At 37.0% G+C, this 12,522-nt stretch overlaps 1 protein-coding gene across 19 annotated transcripts in view; it reads right to left on the bottom strand.

The window, feature by feature from the left end:
- Tcf4 (transcription factor 4) overlaps window positions 1–12,522 on the bottom strand; it is a 331,213-nt gene that overhangs the window by 32,004 nt on the left and 286,687 nt on the right. For all 19 annotated transcript variants that reach the window (XM_063231576.1, XM_063231579.1, XM_063231575.1 and 16 more), the window contains 3 exons: window positions 11,823–11,955; window positions 3,778–3,845; window positions 2,634–2,712 (listed from right to left, as the gene is read on the bottom strand). In XM_063231576.1, the coding sequence (XP_063087646.1) occupies window positions 2,634–2,712; window positions 3,778–3,845; window positions 11,823–11,955 (280 nt within the window). The remainder of the gene's footprint in view (window positions 1–2,633; window positions 2,713–3,777; window positions 3,846–11,822; window positions 11,956–12,522) is intronic.

Here is a 12,522-nt window from a genome sequence, read left to right as displayed (position 1 = left end):
CAACATTACATTTAAAAGAGTCACTTTGTAAACAGTAATGCTGATTTTCACTTAAACATTAAGGTAAACATATGTAAACTTCTCAGATCAAAATTTTAGGGCAAATAAATTGTTTGAAATATAAATATGACTGCATATTTTACAATTCCCTCCAGCTGCTCACTAAAAGGAAACAATTTAATTGAGTGGGAATTCAGCTAGAAAAGCCCCTGGTGGAGAAAAATCTGTCACTATCTTGTCGAGGTGCTTTTGAGAGCACGAGAGGGAGTTGGTTAAGACTTTTATGCAAGAACAGTTTATATTCAACAAAATTTGCTCATTAATGGAAAAGAGCCACGTGTCTGAAAAATAATCTAGGAAGTGAGATATATGTTTAGAATCATTCGTGTGTGTGTGTGTGTGTGTGTGTGTGTGTGTGTGTGTGTATGTGTGTGTGTATTTGTGTGTATAGTGATACGGATTTAACCAAGAGCCTTGGGCATGCTACAATACTAGTGATCCTCTAGGAACTTTTCACAGGGATGAGATTAGTTAGCAGTAATCCACTAAACTGAAATTTTAAAACCCCATGTAATATTAAAAATGAAGCAACTTTTCTAAAGAAAACAATTATTTTATGATTCACTAAACTTCAGGTAACGAATGCTTTTTTTTTTTTTTTTTTTTTTTGTACCGGCAATTGCATTTAAGATCTTGTGCTTGCCAGGCAGGCGCTTGTGCCTCTGAGCTATATTCCTGGCTGCAAGAACAATTCTTATTAAAATACATATTCTATGTCTAACCTATAAAATGAAAACCCATTTTAAATTTAACATACACCGAGTAGAGAAAAATACATAATCCAAAAATGGGAAAAAATAATAGCTATGATCTCACTGAAATCTCAGGCCCCAATCCTGTTAGCACTTTTTAAAAGCTATTCTTTCCATCTTTTCTGGGTATGCCTGTGTATTTTTATGCTAAACAAAAATAGAATATTTTGTTCAATTACTTTTCTTGACGGAATTTGGACAGAGCTGTCAGTGTGAAAATAGCAATCTGTCCCCTTATTTATAATCTTCCTAAGAGTTCTTTCTTACCAACACATGACTTTTCAGGATGCATTAGCAGGACCCAAAAAGTGGTATCTCCAGCCTTGTTTCTGTGCCCTTTACCTTGAGCAAGTTACTCAGGCTGTGACGTTTCTCAGAATGGTTATATCCTGATTTTTCTCTCCCGCCATAATTCATAAATGGAGTGGCTGAATAGTGAGTCCTAGCTTTTCCCACAAGGCTCTGCTACTACTACTGGGGTAACCTTGGTAAGACACTCAGTCTTTCTGGCCGTCAAGGCCCTTTATGGGCCTCAGTATTTGTATCTTTAAAATTGGGGCATTAGACTACATTAGTTGTTTTTACTCTTTAAAGCTACAGATTTTAGTTTTCCAAGTTAAAAACAGATAAAATTAGAGATGTTTTGTTTGAAATGTGGAATGTAGAGTTCACCTGCCTCAAGTCCTTGTTGCCCATTTCTTTTCTGGTTCTGGACACTGACACTTGAGATCATTTTTTATAGCTTAAAAATCCGTGTTGCACCAGAATGTAGCAATTAACAAACTCCACTTCCCATTTGTGCCACAGAGAATATTTCATTATTGTTCATTCTTAAAAGCAATTCCATTCTTCCACATTTGGACCTGATCTCTTGGATACGTCACTTCAGGATCCAACTATCCCTCCTCCCTCTTCCAACTCTGTGGTGGTTCCTTATCAGACAGGCTTTGAAAAGGATGACATGAAATCATTTCTAAGCCATGTCTATCATCTGAAAACCCCATTTTCTACAAGGAAACCAGCTTATATGGGGCATACAAAGAGTGAGATTCAAAGACGCAAGTGACTCCACTAACAATCAGAGTAAAGTCAGTTTTCAATCAGGTACACACTGTTGGGAGTCACCTGCACTCTTCACGAAGAATGGTGCATGTTCCAGGCAAGGCTTTCTGGAAGTATTTATGTAGGAGGGCAATAAAAAGCATCACCGAAAAGTGGAATGATTTACTTCCAGACATAATTCTGCAACTTAAAACAATTATTCTATTTTAAATGATAGGTCATGTTAATTTGTCATATTTTAAAGGCAACTACACCCTTAAGTCCAGGCAATTACTTTAAATTTATCTACAAAATTATAGTTTTCCCCAAACATCCCAATGACATGCACTTTGCAGGGAATCCGGAAAGCTAAAATGTCTGCAGAAAATGAGCCATTTAAATGGCCTAAATTTGATGACTATGTTGTCTGTGTTCATACTTTTGGCTATATGAACTGAGTTTTTCATCTGAGATGTCTTATTGGAACATATCGTGCTGCTGTTAGGTATCTTTTTTACAGAGCTGAGTTTAATGAAATAAATTTCTCTTATGCCTGTGCTCCCTAAAAGGATCATTTAATTCATAAGAATAATTTTGGATGCAAGTGTCCTGTTATATTGTAATCTGTCTCTCTCACCTTTTTCTGTTTCCAAGTATGAAAACATTATGATTTGAGAGTTTGAAAAGCAGTGAGTGTCTAAGTACTAGAGCACAAGTAGAAGAGGGAAATCATTCACATAAAATGTTTTTTATAATGAAATGGGATTTCAAATACTATACCTGAAAGAGAAGGGGGAGAGCCAACAGGAGTTGAAGGGTTTGATGAAAAGCTGTTGTTAGTGTGATCTGGAGAATAGATCTTAAAACAGTGGAGAGAAAAAAAAACCCCTCATTTATTAGGAATAAAATGTAAAATTTTTAAACTACAACACTACAAATGCAACTTACTTAAAACTTACAAATCTCAAACTACATGTAACAACTGTAATGTCAATAATCCAAAACAAAACAATGAATTTTTTCCAAAGAATTACAGAGTGGTGTAGAGAAATGGGAAAAGAACAGGTTGGCAGTCTTCAGACTAATCCTTTCTGGATCACTAGCTGTGTGGCCATGGGCGAGCCACAGAGACACTACTACCTAATTTCCTTTCTTTCCTCTAAAAACTACAGGCCAACTATAGTATCATTTCTGAGGTGTTTGGCTCCACCTACTTTACTATAATTAGGGCATTTGATTCCATAGCATGATTAGGCCCTGATTAAATTAAGTTTTGCTTAAGACACAATGTTAATGTAAAATGAACTTATTTTATGCTCCAACGGTAAGGAAAAAGCAAATAAAGACAGAAAGTCTTAAAGAAACAAATCTCTACTTATATTTGCAAATGATCCTGTTTTGCTTTGAAGGGATAGCTATTTTGTCACTAGGAAACATGAAAAATATTCATTTCTACCTTCCTGGCAGTAGGTGGGTCAATCAAAGCAGTTGAGTCCCTCCGATGTTAAACAATGTGACCATTTCCCAAGAAACCCAGTTACTATCATTTGATTTTCAAATGCCTTTCCAAGATGTTTTAGAACTGCCCCTTTCAAAGTCAATCTTAGCAAGTCAATGAATATCCAAATTACTTTAGAGAAAAATTAGAAATCTGCATAGAAAAATCTAGAAATCAAATGTCCCAGAAAGCATCCTCAGATCTATATGTAGATGTGGCTAGCAACACTAAGAAACAAGAAAAGGCAAGCCATAGCCTGGAGGTTTCTCCTCAAAGTTTCCAAGGAGTGCTATGCAAGAAAGCTAGCATTTTCCAAAAATCAAAGCTATTTGCCATTCATTTTCTAAAATTCCAAATGTCCACTTCTGATTAAAGTTCACCCAGCTACAATGGTGCATATGGAGTCCAAAGTCAATATTTCCTCACCGAAGCAAGTGCTTTCCCCAGAGCATCTCCAGTCTGGGAGCTGCCTGCTGCCCCGCTTCCTCTATTTGCTGCAAAAACAAAGGGCAGAATATGAAAACCAGGCAGTGAGACGTCTAACAATTTTCTATTCCTGGTCCATTTACTCACAATTTAATTGCATTTTTAATGCTAATTACAACACATTAATCTTTAATTAGCATTAATTTGTTTGCTGAGGTAGATGTCAAATATATTCATGTTGCATTTTTTACAGATAAAATATAAACCTGACACCTTGATTTAAAGACAAAGTATTTTAGTTACTATTCCTTTCCCCCTTGTTGTTTATGAGTAGTGATCGGTGACTGGAAGCAGCCAGCACACGGCAGTCATGGCTAAGGAGTATGTAGCACTCTCAGGCCTCTGAAGTCCTCAGTGTCCAGCTTTGTATATTTTCTACATCAAATTAATTATCCTCATGAATAATTTACACTTGTTCTTAAATCAGGAAAATTCTGATACACAGTAAAATTTTCTTAGGTTTAAACAGTGAGTGAAGTGAAAAAACTATAAATGAGAGAAAATACTTTCAATATTTTAAACATGTTTTCCATATACTTAAGTTTGTGTTCACACTAAAAATAATTTATGTAGGTTATACTACTAGTAAAATTCAATATGGTCTCAAATTCCAGAAATAAAGTAAGTCCATGTAATATTAGCACCTTAAATGCTAGTATTTTTATTTATAAAAGTATTATTAATACAAGGTATGTATTCCAGTACATAAATCAAAGCTAGCTCAATGAGTCTGTGTCTTTTGAAGGTGACCTGCTTTATAACTAAGTGCCTAAATGGGGTTGCCAGTGCTCCTCTGAGCCCTCCGTATGGAAGTACGGCCTGGAACTTGGGGAATGTTGCAATTAATTAAAGCTTCAATGCTAGCAAAGAGGCACAGGACTTACATAAAAAACCTTCCTGCAGAATATTTCTGTAGTATTTTGTGCAACAAAAAGGAACACTTAAGTCAACTGATGAACCCAAGCAAACTGTCACTGCATACCTCTGCAACTGAAAACGGTTTCTACTGAGTCAAGGGTGGTGGCACACGATAGTAGTGTCAGCACTCTGGAAGGTTGAGGCAGCAGGACAGAAAGGTTAAGCCTGGCTCAGGCAACTTAGCAAGACTTGGTCTCAAAGAACTTTTAAGAAAGGCCCAGTGTAAAGGACTTGAGTTCAGTCCATTAGCACTGTGATGCTGAAAACCCTCCAGTCCTATTTGTGGATGGGGAGCCCTTTTTTTCTGGCTACGGTGTCATCATCTTCTTCTCCACTGAGACACGCGGTGCTCACCGATCCTCAGCAGTCACATCCTCTACTTCTCTAGATTTTAATTTCATTCCCCTAACCTCGGTTCAGCATAGTTAATTTATGCAGTTTATTTTTATATATTGGACATGTCAGACTGTCTTTTAATATATGCTTTATTTGGTTAACAAAACCCATAAAAATAGTAATTCATTCGTCACCAAAATAGTGAAAGAAAGCCGGTATATGATAAAAACACCTGAGAAAGCTTTGTTTTCATACCACAAATTGGCAATACTTTAATTAAAGACATGAATTATTAGTACTCAAGGTCATAAGTACAAGCAAATTCTTTGAAACAAGCATCTAATATATAATTGAGCCATGGGAAGCAACTTGAATGGATACCAAACATTAAAATATTTAACATAAAGTAACTGAAATTATATCTAATGTGAAAAAAAGAATTTCCACATTAAGGATTTCTTCAAAAACTGAAGACAATTCTGGAAAGAATGCAAGACCTTAAAGTCCACACAACACTACCATTTTTTCGGCATGCATTACGATGGTATTTTGGAGCAATTATCTACTTTTTTCCTAGAAACAGTTACCTTTTCATTATTACATACTTAAAAATTAAATATGGCAGTCAAAGTAATTTGTGATACTGCTTGATTTGAATAAAGATCTCCATGAAATGAAAGTTAAGAGCCACACTGGGAAAAAAAAATCACATTATCTAAAAAAGAACTTAAACTAAAAAAGAACAAGATATTGTTTCAATTATAGATAAAAATTTGCTACAGTAGTAGCTTTCAAGATTAATTCTTCCTTTGAACAATTTTAAAGTGAAGATTATAAAGTTAAAAAATTGCTCACAAAACTAGAATTTAAAAAATAAAAAAGAATATTCCACAAATTAAATCATATATCATATAAAATCATACATTAGAATCATACATTAGAAAAGTCAAGAGATGCTTATTATGATGGTGTTGTATCTTTCTAACTAAGCTTTCTATTACCTTTATACAAGGAGATATTTAAGATTCAGGAAGCAGAATCAAAAATAGAATCAACTTCTTACCTCACCTTGTCATGAAAATGTTTGAGAAAACTACAAAGGCTACTCATGGAAACCACTGATAAGAATGGACTATTTTTTAACATGAAGTCATTTTTACCTCGCAGCAGCTTGACAGCCAAACCTAAGGGCTTAAATTTCAAAGCAATTTACTGGGGCCTGTTCACCCTTTCCCTTGGAATGCCTTCTGGCCTGTTCCAGGAAACACTGAAAGGGACAGATTTTCCAGATTCCCTAAATATGTTAAGTCAGATGGGTTTTTCTCTTAAGAGATCTCTCTTTTTACTTCTTTGATTGATATATTAAAGGGCAGACAGAATCAGAAAGGAGGTGTAACTTTAATTGTCAAGTATCATAATTCTTTGTGTATGCCCTGAGAAATGAGTTGTGTTTAGCAAAAATAAAAAATAAAATCTGCCTTTTTGCATTAAGGCTTGATTACTCTTCTAGGCTCAAGTCTTTGTCAACAGGTATTATTAGGAGGTACCAAAAGGTCCATATAATAGAAGCAAAGATGAGAACTACTGCCTCTACTTGGTATTGATATATTATTTTGGTCCTAATCAATTTCATTTGCTCAAGAGATAAAGTAATCAGCCACTAGGTAAAGCTGTAACATAAATATGAATAGAAGATGAGCAGTTATTAAGAGGAGCTGTAATTTTGTAGGAGGATTCAATACTGCCAACCACCCAAGTATTGTTCAAAGGGCTTGAACACAGGTGCTGTGGCTGGAGGCAAGATAAAGCAGGAAGGAGGGTTTCAAAGTTTGGGCTACACACTGGACCACCCTCCGTCTTAGCCGCAGCTTTGGAGAGATGGCCATTCCCATCAGGACACACCCCAAATAAAATACCACGATGAAGGGTGCCTGGGGACTACTCCTGAACACTCAGAATCTGGAAAATGTGTTTCCCCTTTATTGAGACCTCATAACCTGAGATGGGGAACATCATGAGGACATCAAAGGGATACAAAGTACAATTCATAGTGCTGGCCTAAAAGAGAACAAATGCTATAACAGGTTTTTCTGAACTGTGCCTTTACGACCTCATGCTATTAAACTACTAGAAACAGCCTCACAATGCCAAGAGTTTGTCTACAAAGATGACACGAAAAGGGAATGTTTCCAATACTCTCATAGACAACAATTTCAGAGAAAAAGCTCAAACACAGGCTTCAAAGTACTAATACTTAGCAGGAGGGATCTCAAGTAATTCAGGGGAAAGTTGGGCCTTGTGACGACATGTGCCCAGAGTGGTAAAGATTTAAACTCATTTATTGTTCTCTATTGGTGGTCTTTGCAACTGTGGAGCCCTGAAACTGGTGGATAAACTTATGTTCTTGTGCCTGCTCAACACACAACTGTATTTGACTGCTCAAGATCCTTGTAAAATACACAGTGAATATTATGTGACTACTCTAATAATAAAATTACAGTGAAACCAAGTCCTCAAGGGAAAAGGGACAAAATGTTTCTACTAGAAAGCTGCATCCACAAATGCATCATGTCATCAAAACATGTCATTAAAAGTGAAAGTTATAAGCCAGATTAATTCCTGAAGCAGATTATTCTGGAGTAATCTTTAGCATATGGTTATTAAATCAATCTTGATATTCTGTTCAGCACTACTTTGGTTTGAGGTTTAAAACCATGGGAAACACTATGCATTATAAAGCAGCCCAGTTTAAGATTAATAACACAGGAACACTTATAACCATTATGTTAGTTACATGCCTGATTCCTCTGAGGAGAAAGGAGTGGACAGTCCCAACCACAAGGGCTATACTCTGTGAATGTACACAGATGTCAGTTCCAGCTAGGAGCTGGAGAGAGTCACAGGATCTCAGCCTTGAGTAGTATATTAGACTGTCCTGGACAAACGTCATCTCACTCCTGATCAGTTGGGGCTCCTAGCCTGTATTACTGCAGGCAGGAAGGGAACATGAGGATGGAAAAAAATGTGCATGGCTACTATCCTGTAGATAGTTCTCTCTGGCTGAAATCTAATAATTCACTGCTCTTCCTGCTTTATACATACCCTCACAGTCTGAGGCACTGGACTGCACTGCTTTTGAGAAATACCAGGAACCTAACACAGAAAGTGATTCTGGAATTCAACTGAAGGGCTCTGGTACTGTTGATACTCCTAAAGATTTCTGACTGCTTCTCTCTTTCACCAGCCACTAGACCAGTTGACTGCTGTAGTTCTTATTTTTCTCCTATTACCTTCATGCAATTCTGGGGTGTTTAAAAGACTCGGATTCCAGTTTGGAAATGGTGACTGTAATCTGCAGAGGTTGCTAGTGAAGCTTGAGAGAAGAGGAATGGATGATACGTCACGAAATATTTCACTCTGTAATTTTCCTGAGAATGCAAAATGACTGTCTTTTTTTTTTAAAAAAAAAATCTCATCATTAATGTAATCTAAGTATTATCCTGCTTGAGGGTTTCTAAAAAATAAAAGATATTGGGAATTAAAAAGGGAGAAACAAAGCAAGTAAAATGGTCACTTTTCTAAGCAAAACAAATATTAAGCCATTCTAAACCTCAGCGAGCACTTTCTGTCTCTGAGGTACAGCAGACAGAGAAGAAGCCAGGGAGAAAGCATTCAGAGAGGGTTCCTCCTGATGGTCCTAGAGACCGCATCTCTTCCCACAGCCACTTGCCATTTTAACTTCAGGTCACTGCATTGTTTTTACTGCTAACCAACAAGAAGACCTATTATCAGAGGCAGCTGAGACTTACAGCAGTGGTCTGACCTGAAAGAGCTACCTTCTAAGGCATCAGGTTGTGTATGAAAAGACTGTACCACTTTGCAACTTCCCATCAAGAAAAAACAAAAAAATATGATGTCCATGTGTTAGTGCCTGAACCCCATTCTTACAGCATTAGTATTGCTTACAGTTATTTTCTACAGAATCATGTGTGTAATTTTAAACATGTGTCAGGCTATGTGTTCCCTATTTACCAATTATTTAATTAGCTCTGTTTGTTCTTTGAGATACAGGCAACGTAATATTTCTTTATTTCCTGTGTCTTAGAATGAGTGAGTATATGCCAAATACTTTCAAAAGTCTACAGATGTATCCTATTAATTCATACTGTTTGTTAGGGAAGTATCTCTAACATCAGAAGAGAAAGCTTCTCTTCTTGTTATATAGACATGCTTCCACCACACTCTGAAAACCAAACCAGAGCCCAAGAGAATGTATGCGAGAAGAAACATGAAGCAAAAGACTTTGTGCAACACTGAGACTTATCATGATGTTTAGGATTGTCCTCTACATTTGTACATAAGGAATTGAAGAACATACTATTTTAGCGAAAATACTCAATGTTCTAGAATGCTCTCCCTTAAAGTAACCTTAAACTAATTTCTATACTATTTATGCAAATAAATAAGGTCCTGTTCTACCAAGAAGATGAATTTGCATATCCACCTAACTACTTCCTGAAAGACTTTTTCACATTTTGCTAATGGATTCTGACACTCTCATTGGAAGATAGTTTATATAAGAAATTCCTTTAAAAGTCCTTCTCCGAGTTCCAGAAATCTTGTACTTCTCTTTTTAAATTAGCACTCTAATTACTGTCTACATCCTTAAACAGCACTGTATAGTCTACAGAAAGTTAAATCCATCTTTAGCACATAGCTGAACCCTTAGCAAAAGTCACCCACCACCCTCACTGGGTAGACTGTCTTACTAATCCACAAACTACTGATTAGGCAGACAGTTGAAACCAAGCAAATCTTACCCTCACTGAGACTTGGGACTGAGCTATCTACAGCTCATGTATGATGCTTTATACCATCCCATAATATTCTTCTTTTCCACATCCTATGGCCTCTCTCCCAGAAAGGCTATTTTGCAAATCAACCTATAAAACTTTTTTTCAAAAGTACCAATGCATGTTTTCCTCAACTCAAGGGTCTCTTCCACCTTCAAATATTTCTGAAAAACAAAATGAGTTAACCACAAGCAGACAAGAAACCAGTCATGTAATAGGATGAATGACCGGTCATCCTTCTTTGTAACCAAACCTCATGACTGCCGAAAGGGACTTTCCATTTGTCAAACCACAACGAAGTGAAATATGCTCTTCTCAATCTTTCAGTTCTGCACTTTTCTTTCTTTCTTCTTGTTTTAAAAATCTGCCAAAACTGCACTGATAGCTACCCAAACTTCCCCAGGTCACCTCTGTCTATAGCTCTCCAAGGTCAAACTGGTGTAACACACTTGTAGACACTTTATTATGAAAAGTTACAGAAACGGAAACTCTTTCCTAAATTCGTTTCTCAGTGAGACATGATAGCGGAGGGCTGTGAGATGGCTCATTTCAAGTGTGAAATAAATTACCAAATAAGCAGAGTGGGTATTATTTAGGCAGAAATTATATTTGCAACATTTCAAAACACATCTCCTTCATCAAAAACTCTCCCACATAAGTGATTCACACTACTTGCCAAAGTTCTATAGACTATCTAAAGAAAACAGAACTGCCAAGGACTAAGAAATAAACAGCAGCATTACTCTGTCACAAGATGTTCTCTCAAAAATATACACCAAGTATTCTTATCGGTGACCCTCTGGGAGTTGTCTTAAGGCCAAGCAAAGTGTGGATGTGGAGTGGGTGGTGAATGATGAAATCTGGGGCTCTAGAAAGGTCCGGGAGCATCTAGGCGTGCTGCCGTTTGAAAGACAAGACTGTCAAGGCAGAGTCAGAAGTGGGCAGCTGCGCCTCTGTCACCTACACTGTTCCCTGGGTGAAGCGGGACATGCTGACTAGGTGCTCCTTGAGGAGGGCATTTCAGATGGGAATCATCTTCCTTAAGGAGAGAGGCTACTAATGGACATTACAGAAAATGAGGAGACTGCAGGTCAGTTCATTGGTAGCATTGACAATGTTCTTCGGTCTTAACACAATAAATTACTTCAAAGAGAGCAGTAGACATTTTAGGCCCATGGACGCCTCGCTATCTCCTTGCTCCTAAGTGATCAGAAACACTCTTTCTCAGAAGGGCTCCATAGTGGCATTTTTCAGGAGATCAAGCTCATCTAGCTATTAATAGTGACATGACAATTTCACATAAACTAGTCTTCCTAAGACAGTGGCATGTTATAGCAGAGTGGCTGGTATTTGGCAAGTGGTTAATAACCATATTAAGAGCTATTGGGGCTGGGGATTTAGCTCAGCGGCATAAGCGCCTGCCTTGCAAGCAGGCAGTCGTGAGTTTGATCCCTGGTACCGATAAAAAGGAAAAAGACAAAAAAAAAAAAAAAAAAAAAAAAAAAAAAAAAAAAAAAGAGCTACTCTGCCCTCTGTCTCGTTAGTCTATAATGATTGGTCTAATAAAAAATTCACTTTGCTCACTGTTTGAGACTATAAGACGCAAAGGGGAGCTTTGGTCTATTTAAATCCTGTTTAATTTAATGACTCATAATGGACAAAGTACTCAAATAGCAGTTTCTTGCAACCAAAAAAGTGATTATGGTCAATCCAGTGATTATTTCTGTTTGGCTCATTTGTTTGTTCATTCTGGTAAATGACAAATATTGCCCAGTTGTTTTCCGGTTATAGAAAGATTTAAAAAAAAAAAGAGCGATTCTGTACTATCAGGCCCTGACGGGGACTGTCAACATTAGAACTGGCATGTCTGTCACTCACCCATTATACTGTCTGTCCCGTTGGCTGGAGGCGTACAGGAGGAGGTGCTGTAGTGGTTTGTGCCACTACGATGGAAAGTGGACATCGGAGGAAGACTGGAATTGATGTCTGCTGAGGAGTGTGATGGGTAGCTCTAGAGAAAAAGGCAGCAAAAGGAGAGTATGTTCAATCACCCAAGTTTTAGTGTATTAGTTTCCTAATAGTTCTTCTAGTACTTTCCATTTTGCAATGGAGATAGCTTTTACAATTTTGAAATAGCAAAGAATGCACCTTGCTTAGACCTGACAGCTTTCATTTTTCAAATATTAAAATACATAGGTGTATAGTTTGGGTCTGCATCAAATGTAGAGGGATATAATGGTGGCACATGATACTGAGAAATGAACACAATCTGTAATCTATAAATTACTGCTTAAACACACCTCCAAGATTTCAGTAACATAAAAGGCCATCTTTACCATTACTTTTTATGATAGCCTATTGATCAAAAGGAAAAGATTACAGTATATAATGAACAAACAACCTTCAGAGCCACATGATTTGCACTGCAGTTCATCCTGACCTACTGGATAGTAAGTGGGGCAAAAAATAATGTGTCTCATGGCTGCTACCTAGCAAGCTGGACCATCTTTATGAATCTTAGCAGCAAGAAGAAAATGGTACATAAAAAAGTGTACAAAGAACGAATGATTAAATTTTT

The sequence above is a fragment of the Cavia porcellus genome, unplaced genomic scaffold, assembly GCF_034190915.1.
Source record: "Cavia porcellus strain 051 isolate PalLab524CR breed Dunkin Hartley unplaced genomic scaffold, mCavPor4.1 scaffold_20, whole genome shotgun sequence".
NCBI lineage: Eukaryota > Metazoa > Chordata > Mammalia > Rodentia > Caviidae > Cavia > Cavia porcellus.
Note: the sequence above shows the minus strand (reverse complement) of the source record. Positions and strands in the feature narration are given on the sequence as shown.